Source organism: Cygnus olor, chromosome 14 (assembly GCF_009769625.2).
Source record: "Cygnus olor isolate bCygOlo1 chromosome 14, bCygOlo1.pri.v2, whole genome shotgun sequence".
Taxonomy (NCBI): Eukaryota; Metazoa; Chordata; class Aves; order Anseriformes; family Anatidae; genus Cygnus; species Cygnus olor.
This window is the reverse complement of record NC_049182.1, coordinates 10237075-10251840: the sequence shown is the minus strand read 5'-3', so window position 1 is coordinate 10251840 and position 14766 is coordinate 10237075. Positions and strand designations below refer to the sequence as shown.

Sequence of the window (14766 nt, the reverse complement as noted above, 5' to 3'; positions counted from 1 at the left end):
CGGTTTCTTGTGGGTTTGAACTTGCAATCAGGGAAACTGATCTCCGGTTTAGCAAAAAGCTGGGGAATGGGATCGTGTTCGGCTGTGACTGTGCCCCATGTACTGTTAGAGAACTGGGCTGGTACGCAGTGAGCCCTGCAGTCATGGCACGTGGTGGCACGTGAGCAACATGGTGACAGTGCTGCTCTTGCCTTTCCTACTGACGTGGTGAAAAGAGAATAAAATACTCTGTTAAATGTTCCCAACGTGATTTCTTGCCCTCCTGGCACCCCTTCTTTCAGCTGAGATCAAAACGATATATTGAAAATCTTTCTTCCAGGGATGCTGGCTGTGTCTTGTTAAAACCAGTGATGCTTGCCCTAAAAGCAGAGAAGTGGAGCCAGGTGTAGTTTGGGTTTGAGACTCCTGAACTATATTGAGATCAGTGTGGATTCAGAGTACTTTGGCAAGGAACATCACATAATTACCAGCATCCCTAACTGATGGTGGGATGTCTTTAACTGCTCATGTTAAATTAGTGTTGTGGTACAGAGCCTGAACCAAATGAGCCTGCTTTAATTGAAGGCTGAGGGCAGGAAATCAGGAGCAGCCACGTCATCAAGATTTCTGAAGTTGCTGCTTGTCCATTCAGATGTGTTGACTGATACTGTGCAGGCCCCTCACATCTTGTAGCAATGCTTCAGATGCTCAAGAGCCCACTTTGCACTTGCTAAAGGACTAGAAGTGCGTGTGCCCAAAAAAATTGGGTTCAGGTGACACTGTGGTCCTGATGAGGTGGTCAGGAGCTGCAGTGACTAGCTTGCTCTGTTGGCAATTGCTTCAGGTCAAATTGAAAGAAGCTTCTATGAGGCTTGGTGCTGGTGCTTTAAAATCAGTCCTCAAACTATTGTTTGGATCAGCTGTTGAAATCAGCTATTGAAATGCACACCCTAAGGAGCTGCAGCGCTGCCCATTGCTGTCAGTAGCGAGGTCTGGTTTGAGCAGAGGCATGTCTGCACAGTGCCTGAGCGGAACGGTGGTGAGGGCTGTAGGAAAAAGTTGCACGGAGACTGCCTGTGCTCTAGGGAACAATCGGACTGATGTGAAGACAGCTTAGATTATGCACCTTTTATTGCAACAGAGCTGTTCGATGAAGTGTTCATTAACAAATATGATGTTTATGGTTTCTGTTTTGTGAGGAAGACAGATGAATGTCCAAAGGAAAGTTTCCCCTTGAACCAGTGATCATCCCCCCCCATTCCTGGCATTTGAGACTGCACCGCTCTGCTTGTTGACACGGCATTGTCTCTGCTGCTGCCTGAAGGCAACTGCTTAGATGTCAGGATGTGACCAGCTGGGATTCAGACAGACACCCCCCCCGCCCCCCTTCCTAGGTTACTGTAAATGACAAGTTAGCAATTTATAATCCTCCTTTCTTTCAGGAGAGAAGAGGCACAGGGCCAAATTAACCCTTAGCCTTCCCACTCCACTCCACTGCAGCATGCCTGGAGTGAGGCTCACCTGCTCTACAGGCTGCCATGGTCATCTGTCACTACTGAGACCTCCTCCTGGCAGCTGTACTGTTGTACAGGGTAGTCTGATGCCATTGTAGTCTTCTGAAACATTCAAAACTTGAGCTGTTCTCCTGTGGAAAAGCCAAAGGTTGATCGCTTCCCCTTTTTTTTTCCCTCCTACAATTAAAAAGCAAATGCCCTTTCACTGCTCACCCTTCTACTGCTGCAGTGAGAGCAAGTCCATGGGCAAGGTCTGCACTTTGGCAGTCGGTGCGCATCTCAGGCACTATCAGCCAAACTGCTGCTCTTCCTGGCAGGAAGGAACACAGTCTGGTGCGTCCAGAAGGCTTACATTTTGAAAGGCTGCTTGATGTCTTACCTAGCTTAAAACAAAGGGTTACAAAAAGAGTGTTTAAACATTCCTCATATGTTACAGACACCTTTCCTGAACACTGTGGGAAGATGAGTGTGTACAGGAACATTTTGGCTATGTAGAAAGAAGGTATTTGTAATTGCTGCTTTTTAGTTCACTCTTACTCATGGAGTAGTTGTCACAGAACAGCTACATAGTGAGCATCTTAGGGAGCACCCATTACTTTCTAGAACATTTGCATGAGAGGTTGCAAAAAATCATAACATATCTATTAATCACATAGAGCAAGAATCAGTTTTACTTCAAGAATGTGCTACAAGTGCATTATTCATCACTTAATTACAAGTGCTGAACTGTAGTTATGTTTTGTCTTGACTAAAGCATGCTTTCCCTTCTTCTACTGCTCCCACCCATTTTCAGATCATGACTTTTTTTTTTTTTACTGTATTTAAGTTGTATGGGATGTATGGTAAATCCTTTAACAGCCAAGCAACTAGAATTTCAGACACTGCCTTATATGCTACTTGGCTGCCATTGATAAGCACAGGGGTGATAACTGTACAGTCATGCAGTCCTCCTAGACAGGCTTTTTTCCCCCCTTTATAGGGCTTTCATACCTGGGTTCACTGATTCATAGTACATTCTGTCTGCTTCTAATTCTGGAGTCATAATTAGATGCTAAATGGCATAATTAAAACCCTTAGTCTGGCCTGCCAGATGGGGATTTCAAGGTGATTCCGTGGCACGTCAGCTGTAACATATAGCCCTTAAAACTTGTACAGTTTATCACAGCTTACCGAAGTGTGTACATACCTTTCGTTATGTTTTTTTTTTGTATATTGAGCCTGAAGTAGAGCATCCAATTCCCTCCCTGCTCTAGGACTTATTAAGCTATGTACCTCAACCACCTTCCTACATAACATAGGGATTCATACGTTATTGTTACTCAGTGACATAGGCAGTCGCTAGCTTCTTCGAGGACTACTGGCTGAAAGAAAAAAAAAAAAAAAAGGAACAGGTCTAGACTATTGCCAGAAGTGCCTTGTTTTCACAAGGCTGAACATGCCTTCACCATCGCTACTATCAGACTGAACTTACTCAGGACTTACACCTTGTAACTAATGGGGCCTCCACGTAAGGTCAGTTCAGTTACTGGATACTTGACATTTCATAAGGAGAAGAACGCTAATATCCATTTTACTTCATGATGATATCTACTATCAACACTGTGTTGTCAGAGCTGGATTGATCCATGAACTGTGTAGGACTGCACTTCCTTAGGGTTCCAGCAATCACGACTTGTGGATTTTTTTTTTATCCACTTTTTCCTTAAGAAAAAAAATCTCAAAAGCTGGGATTCTTTTTGAAGTTTTTTATTGCAAAAGGTATAGACATTTGCTGGCAGTATACTTGATCACATTCCCTATTTGACTGTCATCCAGAGGACACTGCATGCATTCAAGCTGAAAGCATAGGGCAGTTTCCACTAGGCACCTGAGAAATTTCACGGGAAAGAAAAGTCTTTCAAGTTGAAAGAGACAAGTTTCAAACTGACCACCTACTCCGGTGCCCTTTGTTTCCCAGAGTTACCTGGGAAATAAGAATTAAATCAGCTATAGTCATAGCTAACTGTAAACATTCTCCTGCAATGAAACAGAAATTATTGGGATAATTGATCCTGAAGTGTTCTTTCCAGTTCTAAACAGGAAATATGTCTTTCTAGAGCAAACAGTGCAATGAGTTACACCTGACCTAGCACCTACTGCTTGCTACTGCATTACACAGCAGAGGTGTGTGATGCTTCTTCACATTGGGCCTGTATCAAAGAAAATCTTACAACTCTTATGTGGCCTCCAAGAGGCTACCCCACTACCCCGAACATCTTTTTTCTCTGTTCCCAAGTCTAGTATCTCAAACCACTTCCCTATTCCTTCCAAATAAGATCCAATTTCATTTTTCATCCCGCCCCCCTGCCTGAAGGCATGATTAATAAGAATACATGCTGCTCTCTGTATTGCTGTTAACAGCAAAAATATCTTCGCAATTCGGCTGTCCCTCCACACGCAGAACTCCGGGTCCATCTGAATTTCAGTGCCTTCTGACAGCTCTGATAAATGTGGATCATCTTTGGCAGATCCTGTAACAAATGGAACAAGCAATCCATTGCCAATCTAACAGGATGTATATTTTGCAACTGCAGCTGCTTAGTATCAGGAACTCACTGCAAGAAAGAAAAAGAGTTTAGAGGATGGTACCTTCAAGAGTAAATGCATTTGAATAGAGAATGTATAAAATTAATTAACAGTAGCACTGAGCTGCAGGTCATAGCGGACTTTTAACTACTTGAACCAGATGAATACAGAGATGTTTCAAGGCACTACTGCTGCAAGTCACAGATAACTAAATAACTCAGGATGATACTACAGGCACTTTAATTTCTCTCATAAAGTTAAAAATCCATGCTAGTTGCTGTAATCGTTCCAAGCAGAACAGCAGCCACTGTCGGTTACTTACTGCTGTCTTAACTTTTTCCCCAATCTACGGTTGATTTATTTTCTTCCAGAAAGCACTGGTAATTAGAACAATTCACAACTAAAAACCATACTACATGAAAGAAGCTGGTTCACCAGCAAAGCTGCAGATAGAAATTTCCCATCAAGACAGTGGTTCCTCGGTAATGTGCACACAGGCCTCAATATTCAAACCGACACTATGATACAGGGCCTTAGCAGAGATGCACAGTCATCTGTGTTAAGACAGAGCAGCAATTATAGCCCCCTGAGGCCCCTTTAATTATTTTAATCACAAAAGCCAGAACGAACTTGTCTGCAACAAAGGCACCCTCAGTCCTTTCAGCTGGAAAGATACAGGTTGCTCTATTTACACAACTCAATTGGAAATGAAGTTATTCACTCCCAAATCCGGTAACCTCGCTGAATATTTCAGTCACTAGCAAATCAACACTCCAGTGTAAGCTCTAAAGAAGAGCTATCTAAAAATTTCAGTGCTAAGGCAGAATAACTTGTCACCACTCCACTTTCAGATGTATTTCAGTAAAAGATATATTTTTAATCCATTTGGAAGTGTTCTGAAAGCTGTTCAGCCAATTCCATGTCGATCACTGCTCGATATGCTTTTACAGAAATGAAAGACCTTTTGGCCTGATCCAAAACCAGCACTGGCAGAGTCCACAGTGTTCCTTGATAGCTGTTTTACATCATACCTATGTCTTCAGTCCTAATATATTTTTAGCAGACACTTAAGTGGAAGCAGCTCAGATGACTGTCTGACACAGACAACATGCTCACGATCAAAGTGTCCTCCCTGTTCAGCCAGGAAGAATACAGTGCCTTCTCTATCTTAGGTTATACAAGCTACAGAGATGAGGTACGTGAAAAAGTAGTAAGTGCAGAAATACAAGACCTTTAGGAGGCATCCTGAGATGGAGCAGGAGGATCCTTATTCTCGGGCTCCGGAGGAGGAGCTGGCACACTTTCCTCTTTCTTTTGTGCAGCCAAAAATTCATGAATCGCCCTCTCTATCTGGGGCCTGAAGATGTGGTTCAGTTTTGGATCCACCACCTGAGAAATAATTCTGTCCACTCCAGCTTCCAGCATTCCTGACCTTGAACAAAGACAAAGGAGTCATTCAGTTCCTCTGAAAAACTTCTCCCCACTCTCCTCCAGTAATTCTCCAGAGCCCTCCTGTCAACTGCAATTAGCATTAACATGGTGAGAACTGCGGCCCACTCAGTAGATCCTTAACAGGGAGGTGTTTCAACCACCTATTTCCCCCCTCACCCCTTCTCACTTCTCCCCACAGAATTAACAACTGACATCTGGTCTCTCAGGTACTTAAATGACAGGTTGGACAGGAGCCACTTTAATAGGGCTCGTGTGGAAATGAGGTCAACATGAAAGCAAACAAACACATTTTGGCACAAACAAGGGAAACAAGCTATTCTGAGGAAGGCAGGTGAGAGCAGTCTTTTTTTTTGGCTGACTCGAGGGAGAAGAGGCCTTCCCCCTAATAACATTACTGTCACTCACTTCGTATAACTGTTAGTCTAGACAGCTGTGTATTAATTAAGAAAACAAGACCACGTAGCACACGGCAAAGTTTCTGGAACCAAGCACCAGTAACTGAAGTGACTTATTGCTTTGAGGGCTGTGTCAGACTCTTGGATTGTGGGGCACAGGCAGTCTAGCGGGCTTAAGTCATGTCTGCGAGGGACAGGAAACGCAGACAGTGCCTGCTGCTTGGAAAAGCAGCCACAAGACTAACAAGGCTGCGGATGCTGGTGAGTGACTGGGTGCGGGGTCACCACACATCACGTCGCCTCCAAGTAACAGCACGTGTATACCTGCACCCAGCAAAGGACAGCTACCCACAGACACGCCCTGACGGCCTTCTGGGCTCGGTCTTGCACCCACAGAAGTGACAGGGACTCTTCAAACTCCCTGATGTTGTTTATTTTTTTTATACTAGTAACCTACCTAAAGTGAGCACTGCATGTTCTGCTAACTACGGGCTCTTTGATGTAACATTTTTCTATTGCCATTTCACTCTTGTGGCTGACTAACATGAAGTAAGAGGATGTGTGAAGTGATAGGCATGTCTCAAGGACTTCAAGTACAGGTAGGAAAATCTGTACTTACAGTGGATACCCTCTTCTGTAACTACAGATTAAAAACTGAAACTAGTGTTAGGTACTAATGATCTGCAGTTTCCATCAAGCGAAATACAGCTGCTTCTGCGTGCAAGACATTCTAATAACTCTTCTTGTAAGCGTAAATGCCATTCTCAAGTTCACTACTGCCCTCTCCCCGCAACACTGTTTATATCAATGACTTTTAGTCAAACAAGCTAGGGCTCATACTTCGGGCTACGATGAGTTAGCAGCAGGAGGTGCTAAACCTAGATCTCTAAGCAGTGAAGTTCAATCTGGCTTTCCTGCTGTGCTGGAAGTACATCTTAAATAGCTGTTAAGAAGCTATCCTCTGCTGCATGAAATCAGGCTAGCCCCGTTTCATTACTGCCTGCTAGTGGCTGGAGTCTACTTAAACAAGCTTTGGAATCTTAAGAGTTTTTCTTTAAGTGACACAGGCTCTCCTCTCAGAAAAGGAAGACCAAGGTTATTCAGCTCAGCATTTCAGGTACAGTTTTACTAAGTGGGCAGTATCGGGCATTTGCAGCAATAACTTGGCTAGCTACCAAATGTGAGTACCTCACCATGCTACCCAACTCATGAAAACTACAAATTTCAGGTAAAGCAGTAACATAAGCCTTTCCATGGGAGTATGACTGCATCCGCTCTTATAATGAAACTCAAGAGACCGCAACAGAAGGTGCTGTGAGAAACAATGCTGCGAATTCTTGTTTGACTTAGGTAGTGAGATGGTTATACATTACTTATCAAATAGCGTTACCATTGGTTTGCAGACCGGTGCTTACTTACTGAATCACACTCTGTCTGAGCCCATTTCGTAACTGGTTTTTGTTCATTGTTGGATTCCATTCCTGTTTGTCCAGGTGGGTCGATACAAAGTTGTCCACCTTCTGCCTCAAATTTTGATAGGCTGGCTAAACAACAACAACAAAAAAAAATCCAGTTAAACTGCTAAAAGATCCCCAACCCCCTGCCAGAATCCTGCATAGTACTTCTTTTGTTGTGTACACTACTGTTTTGTTGTCTGTATTCCCCATCCCTTCACCTTCTGAACAAAGGCAAGCTTGTTTTACTTAACAACGCAACTGGTACTTGCAAAGAGCAGCCTGTCAGCGTACTGTTACAAGAACTGAAATAACTGATTTGCTTAAAACTTGTTGTCTGCTCATAATTTTACTTAGTGAAATACAAACTGCCTGTGCAGACAGGAATTGCCCACACAGAGTTGTTCTCGTCTGGAAACCGTCTATCAGAGAATTCCTAGGAAACTCTGTAGTTAGCGAGTGCTGCTATCACCATAGTAAGTTATTTGCTTCTGTGACGCTAACATTAGAGCTAGAAATTTGAAGGGTTTTGTAGGTGGAAACTTAGATTAATTCCCGTTTACTGGAAATAAAAAAACTGTACAAGTACATATGGCCACTGAGATTACGGTACCGCGCAAGGACTGAGTGTGGCAGCACTTAAACTTCAAATTTGGTATGAATACGGGGTGATGAATTAAAGTGTCGGTAACAGAGGCGCAGCGCCCATTGCGAGCTGTGTGACCAAAGGCCGGGTACCTCTGCCCTGGCCGTGCTGCTGTGGCTGCCCTGGGCAGCCCTCCTGGCACCCCCTGGCACCCCCGACAGCTTCAGGAACAGCCGTAGGGTCCGACTGCGGCTTCCAGCACAGGCCTTGTGCTGAAACCTTACAAGTTTAGGCAGGCGAAATGCCGCTCTGACAGGGCAGCCGATGCCTTAGGAACCTGTGACTGAGAAAAAGGCCCGGGGAGCCCCGCAGCGCCCAGAGCGGCCCGAGGAGAGGGCCGGGGCCGGACCGGGCCGGGCCGGGCCCCGCCGCCGCCGGTCGCACCTTGGTGTCCACGTCGGCCAGGCAGTCCCTGCGGAAGCCGTCGAAGAGGCCGCGGCTCTTGAGCTGCTCCACGATGATGGCGATGAGCTGCGCGTCCCCGGGCGGCAGCGAGGCCGGGTCGGCGGCCCCGGGCCCCGATGCGGAGGCCGAGCCCCCGGCCGCCCCGCCGCCGCCCGCCGCCCCTCCGCCCGCCCCGCCCGGGGCGGCCCCGCCGCCGCTGCCGCTCTCCGACATGGCCGGCGGCCGCCACCCGCTCGCCCCAAGCCGTCGCCGGCGGCGCGCCCCGTTTTGCGTAGCCCCGGCGCGTTGCATCTCGGGGGAGCGAGTCCTCCGCTTGAGGAGCCCTTATAGCCGGCGAGGAGCTGTGAGGATCGGGAGAACTACGACTCCCAGGGTGCATCGCGGCGGGTCGGCGGAGGGGAGGGGAGCGGGGCTTTCGCGGCGCAGCTTGGGAGTTGTAGTTCGCTGGGGGGGAGCTGAGGTGGGCCTTGCCAGACCCTCGGGGGGCTGCGGCAGCCCCGGGGCGGGGCGGGCGGTGCTGTGACCCTCCCCGGAACGCAGACGTGGGGAGTAGCGGTCCCGTCCTGGTCATGCCCTGGGACCCCCGGGGGTGTTCCCTGCTTTGTGACTTGGGAGTGGTTTTCAGTGGGGTTGTGAGGACGGCACTGGTGTGAACTGAGAACAAATCGATTTTCCTGGGATTTCGTTCATTACATCATTAACAAAAGGAAGGGTGGTCCCCAAACCAGTCCTCTTAGAGACAATCAACCTGCGCTACGGGTGCTTTTCCTGTTGTGTGGCCTTAGACACACTCTTAGACGCTGCTCTGACTGTCTGCAAGCTCTGGGGTACAAATCACATACATTAGTTTCATTTCTTTCCCAGTCACGGTGTAGGGAAGGATTTAACACAGCAGGATGTGCCAGCCGCAGGAAGACCCTGCATGAGAGCAGTAACGCAAACACACACCCTATAGGTGCATCCTCGCCTCTGTACACTGCTGACTGCGTACCAAGATGGCAGCGTTCTGCATGCGCTGTCCTTCTCTGCCTGATTAAAATTCAGCAGCCCTGACAAGCCGCATAAGCTGTCCCTTTCCATCTGGCACCTCTGAGGAGAGAAGAGAGGAAAAAACCTGGTAGTGTTTACAGAGCCCGAGCTTTACTCTGACAAAAGCATCTCGTCCAAATGCTGCATTTCATGAAGATGCACGGGCACTGTTCTGTGAGAGCAGAAAAGCAGTCCCTCCGCCTGGGTGCCCCGTCCCTGTCACTGGTCAGCCCTCTCCAAGATGGGTATAAGCCCCCTCGGCCCATCCAGCAGTCCTTCTGGCCAGCTGCCCGCTGCCATTTCTCCCCCGCCGCTTGTGAGCAGCTCGTGGGTTTGCTGGCTTTCACGTGGAGGCAACCCCGGCTGGGATGGTTTTCAGAGAATTGCCGTAGTGCCCGGCCCGGGGGGGGTCCCCACAGGTGGGTTGTTGCGTTCAAGCCGTGCAGTGGTGCAACAAGAGGCCCCTGCACTCCTCTTTAGTTTCGCTCTGCACAGGCAAGGAGCAAAGGGAAGGCTCGGGGGTCGCCGTGTGGCTTCTTCCACCAGCAAATCGCTTTTTTTTTTTTTTTTTTTTTTCTAATTAATTGATTTTGAGACAAGGATCTGCTGTCAGCCTGCTCCTCAGTCCCACACCTTGCTTCTCGGGCGCGGCTGGAGGCGGCTGCCCCAGCAGAGGGCACCCCGTCCCCTCCTCAGCCCCATCCCGTCCCCTCCTCAGCCCCATCCCGTCCCCTCCCCTGTCCCCTCCCGTCCCCTCCGCACCCAGCCGGGGCCGGGCTCCACCGCCGGGCTCCAGCAGGGAGCAGGCGGCAGCAGCCCGAGGCTGCCTCTCCCTGCCCGCACCCACCGCGGGGAGGGCCGGGCCGGGAGAAATCCAGCCCGGGCTTCATTCCCTGGAGGCTCCCGCAAGCCGACATCCCTCCCAATTAACAAAGGACTCAAAGACACCGTGAGCATCCCTGATGATGGTGTAAGGTGCCAGCCTCTGGTACCCGGGATGCCTCCCAGCTGCAGCGCCCAGAGCAGTTTCTGGCCTCAGCCAAATGCTGTCACCTGCCCCAGCCGTGGCACTTGCCCGGCAGCGCTTCCTTCCTCGGCACGGCACGGGCAGGTGGTTTTTGGGGTGTGCGGAAATGGGAAACCTGGTAGGTAGCAGGGCGAGTGAGGATTCGTCGTGTTTTTTACAGGTTGCTGGCTGCGTGACCTAGCTCAAGCAGTGTTTTAGAAAGGGTTTGGGGATCTGTAGCACAAGAAAAGCCCAGCATTTCACCTCATCTATTGGGATATTTTTGCTCATCAGCATAGCCTGTTAAACCACGGTGTGTGAGATAAAACAGGCCGGCCCCCAAGGGGGAGAATTCTGGACCTGTCCGTGCGTCAAACCTAGTGCAAAATTTGTGAGGTCTGTGAACTCTTCCTCTTCTGTATCCCTGCCCTCAAGGAAAGATCCAGGCGGTTTGCACAGTTCAGGTCAGTAGGAGACTTGGGAAGGGTGAAATCTTACCTGTTTTCTGCTGGTTTTGAAGACCCAGTTCTTGTGATGTAATACGTGTGTAGGGTGTTTACAGCAAAGCTGTAAGCCTGAGGAAGAAAGTTTATTTCTAACTTTTATTTCTAGTTTATAGAAAAAAAAATATTTAGAAAGCTATTTGATCAAAATCAAATCAATGATATTTAGTCTATTTTCCTGTGTTACAAGCCCCCCGAAACCCATTCCTTTGCTTGACCAGGGGAGATAAAAATTCTTAATCGTGGTTTAAATTGGTAAAGTACCACCCTTCCAGAGTCGCGCTTTCTGTCACAGAAGCTCAGCTCTTTTTGTCGGTGGTTGCCACCACTGCCTCCCTTCAGGTTTCCTCCGTTCACAGCCCCCACTCTCCACCCACCCCCTGCTGCTATCACAGGAGCAGCAAACCAGCTCCTGTTTTCTTGGAAATTCTGATATCACTGGGAAAAAGTTCCCCTCAGCTCCAGCTGCCTACAAAAAGTCATGGACATGAACGTTCATGGTGAACGTTGTAAACCCTGTTTTATACTGCACTGCTGGTTTTGCATGATTGCTAACATTTCTTCCTCAGATGATGCGTGTAGCTTTTTCCTAGGGCATGATCTGAAGCACAAGCCCCTGCCCATGAGGATTTGGGGTGGGGGCAATCAGTGTGGCTGGCAAAGGGGAAGGCTCACTTTCCTCTCTGAGGTTTTCCAGCTCCTGTGTCAGTGTTAAGTGATGCAGACTGGATGGAGGAGACACAGTTGGCACTTTTCTCTTCCTTCTGACAACCTCCAGCCACAAAACTAAAAGCCAGTTACTGAGTCTAGCTTCTAACAGCTTTGGCCAATGATCAGAAAAATGTGGAGCTGCAGAGCCCCACTGCAGGGGCGGGAGGCGCAGCTTCGTACGCACGCATGGGCTCCCTCACGCATGTTTGGGCTGCTAGTGACAAAATTACTGAACTCTGCTTCGACTGACAACTTGTAGTGTTTTAGCATCAGTTCTGGTTCTCTTGAAAAACTGGAGCATTGAACTGGGAGCATGATTTTCCCATTGCCTGTGTGTTTTGGGTTTGGGAATAAGGATATATCACCTTTGCATAAGGAGATAGCAAAAGAAAGTCTGTGTTAACCCCAAAGGGAGATCAGACAGGGCTCAGCAGGTATGCAGGCAGTCCCTTCTCTGCACGGAATTCTTCCCCTGTAAATCCAACCACTTTATAAATAAATAAATAAATATTTCCCGTCTAATTTCCATGTGGGAAAAGTCCCCTAGGAATCTTGCCATGCCATCAAAAAGCATTTCAGGCTGAAGTTGCTCATTGAATTTTGTTGTCCCAGCCTAGCTCACAAAATGGGCACCTGACGGATGTGTATTTTCTGCCATGGAAAGCAGCATCAGTGCCAGGTTTCATCACCCCCACCACCTTCAGTTTCCTCTGCAGGAAGGGCTTTCTGGGTTGGACATGGGGTCGCAGGAGGAGGAGAAGACCATGAATGGGGCCCATGTCTGCACCAGCAGCAATGTGTCCCTGTGATGTGCTGCTGGAGGCAGAGCTGGTACTGAGACAGCCTTACCCTGTGCAATGCAAAAACCAGCTGCTCCCGAGCAGGAGCTGTGGAAGCTGCCTCCCTCCCTCCCTGCACTGGGACCTCCAGCAGTACAGACCCAAATCTGCTTTGCTGTTCTGAGCAGGTGAGCGTTTTCCCTGGTGTGTTTGCAACCTAGATATTGCCCTGATACGGCTGTGCACGAGAACTTTAAAGTACGTTTTAGTGCAAGCTGACTAGGAACAAAGGTGAATCTGGCAGCAGCGTCAATGAGACAAAATTTACTCTTCCCTGTTAGCAGAATGCAAGCAATGCCCACCTGGTTTGCCTGAGATAGAGCAAATGCACGTGTGGCGGCGTGGTCCTTTTGGTGCCCAAAGCTCCGGGTTGGCTGTTTGGTCTTTGCCTCAGACCTTGAAGCGGTTAACGCAGCACTCGCCGCGTGGTGGATGGGCTGGGGTCAGTGCTGCAGCGAGCTTGCTTTGGCAGCCGGAGGAAGTGCCAGAGTTTTTAGATCCCGCGGATTTACAGAATGAACAGCTTGGCTGCACAGGTGGCAAATTATTGAAAGAGTTGAGAAGTCAAAGGAATGTTCACCAGCCCATAATTCTCTCCTGAAGAATGCACACCACGCGCTCAGCTTGCCAGCCAAAGCCCCGGAAGAAAATGTGTATTCCCTGCACATTTGCCATTCATGTTGGGCAACATATTATCCACAGAACATATGCTGTGTGTGTGACACACTTTCTGCATCAGCCGCGACTCAGACTAAGCCCCCAGCCCCACAAATGTGGGTATGGCCTAAGCTCATAGCCAGCTTTGCTCGTGGCAGTGATTCCAAGTACAATAGGTTTACTCCTGAGGTTCAGTGTTAAGGTATTGCTTGCAAGGTTGGGCTCTGTTGCCTTATAAATATTGCTGGTGTGATGCATGACATTGCAATTCATATATGGGTTTATTTTTATACGTAAATACGTATATGTCTGCTTGTATGCATGCATAATGTACCTGCAGGAGTATCGGGGTGTTATAACGGCAGGTACATAGAGACTTTAGGCAGAGTTTGTGTATAATATGTCCGTTTCCATCCAGAATGGTGGTCCTTTCTCCTTCTTTTCTCCTTCTTTTCTCCCTTTCTCCCACCGTGACCGAAACCATTAGGAACTCCAGAGCACTGTATCTTTTAGTACCTTAGGAAAACACATTTGTAAGGCCGAGCTGCTGCAGAACTTTTCAGAGTTGTGCATGCTGTGTCCTCAAACAGAAATGTCACTGTTGTTCATTCTTAAATCGTTGTTTCCATTATTATGAAAGACTAAAAGCATGTGGGAAAAATAATATAAATATTATTGCCATATATGCAGAAGTGGGTAATTTTCCACACTAGATTGTCAACTGAAACCTCGGAGTGCATCTGTGTAACAGAATACAGTGGAGTAATCGGCTTTCATTTGAGGTTTTCACATGTTTTGTGAGTGTTTATAAGAAAAATAGAGATTAAGTTGATGAATTCAGTAACTGCCCCACTATGCAGGGAAACAGAGGCTTTTTGGTGGTAAAAACAAATTGCTTGTGATTGCTCTGGAATGCAGCATCAGAGACGGGAATAAATCTGAGAAACCTCGGCTCTCTGTGCACGCTGCTGGACACAATCGCGTTTCTCAAAGTGCAATATTCACCTTTCCCGGAGTCCATACACTCGCCTGAACAGTGTCTCACTTTCCATACCACCAATTTTACTAGTGAGGGCAGTACTGCTATAAAAAACACCGTGATAAATGGTGTGCATGGCACAGACTGCTGCTTATTTCCGATCTTTCCCTTTTAATATCTTTGTCAGGATAACGTGCCAGGATAGCCAGTGGTCCATTGCTTATTTTTACTGCATCACCTTTCTAGAAATTCTTCCCTGCAACTCTGTAGCTTTGAACCTGAACAGGCTTTGACCCTTTTCTTCTCCTTGCCCTACCCTACCTCAGCCTGGGGAATGAAACCCCATCTTTAGAGCTGCTCAGTGGGAGGAAAGTGTGACATGCATTTAGGGACCTAATGGTGTCTGACAGCTGATTGGAAATACGCTGGTGTCAGAAGGGGAACCAGCTGTTCCCTTACCTTCTGGAGGGAGGTGAAGACTGGGCTGTCACATCCAGGAGTCGAGCAGCAATTACCCTGACGGTAGAGGATGAAAGGATGCAAACAAGTAGGCTGAAAATTAATTTCTTTTGCCCCTCTGTTTCATGCATCCATCAGCAGTACATCTGGGCACTGTGAATCTAATTTAAAAG

The 14766-nt window shown here is 47.8% G+C and overlaps 1 protein-coding gene across 1 annotated transcript; it reads right to left on the bottom strand.

Annotated features, from left to right (window-relative positions):
- Positions 1 to 3223: 3223 nt before the first annotated feature.
- BOD1 (biorientation of chromosomes in cell division 1) lies at positions 3224 to 8578 on the bottom strand (the record flags this gene model as incomplete). Its single annotated transcript, XM_040573580.1, has 4 exons — positions 3224 to 4087; positions 5290 to 5490; positions 7325 to 7449; positions 8390 to 8578. Coding segments are annotated over 3 exons (513 nt in total), but the record flags the coding sequence as incomplete, so codon positions are not given.
- Between the last annotated feature and the right edge of the window lie 6188 nt (positions 8579 to 14766).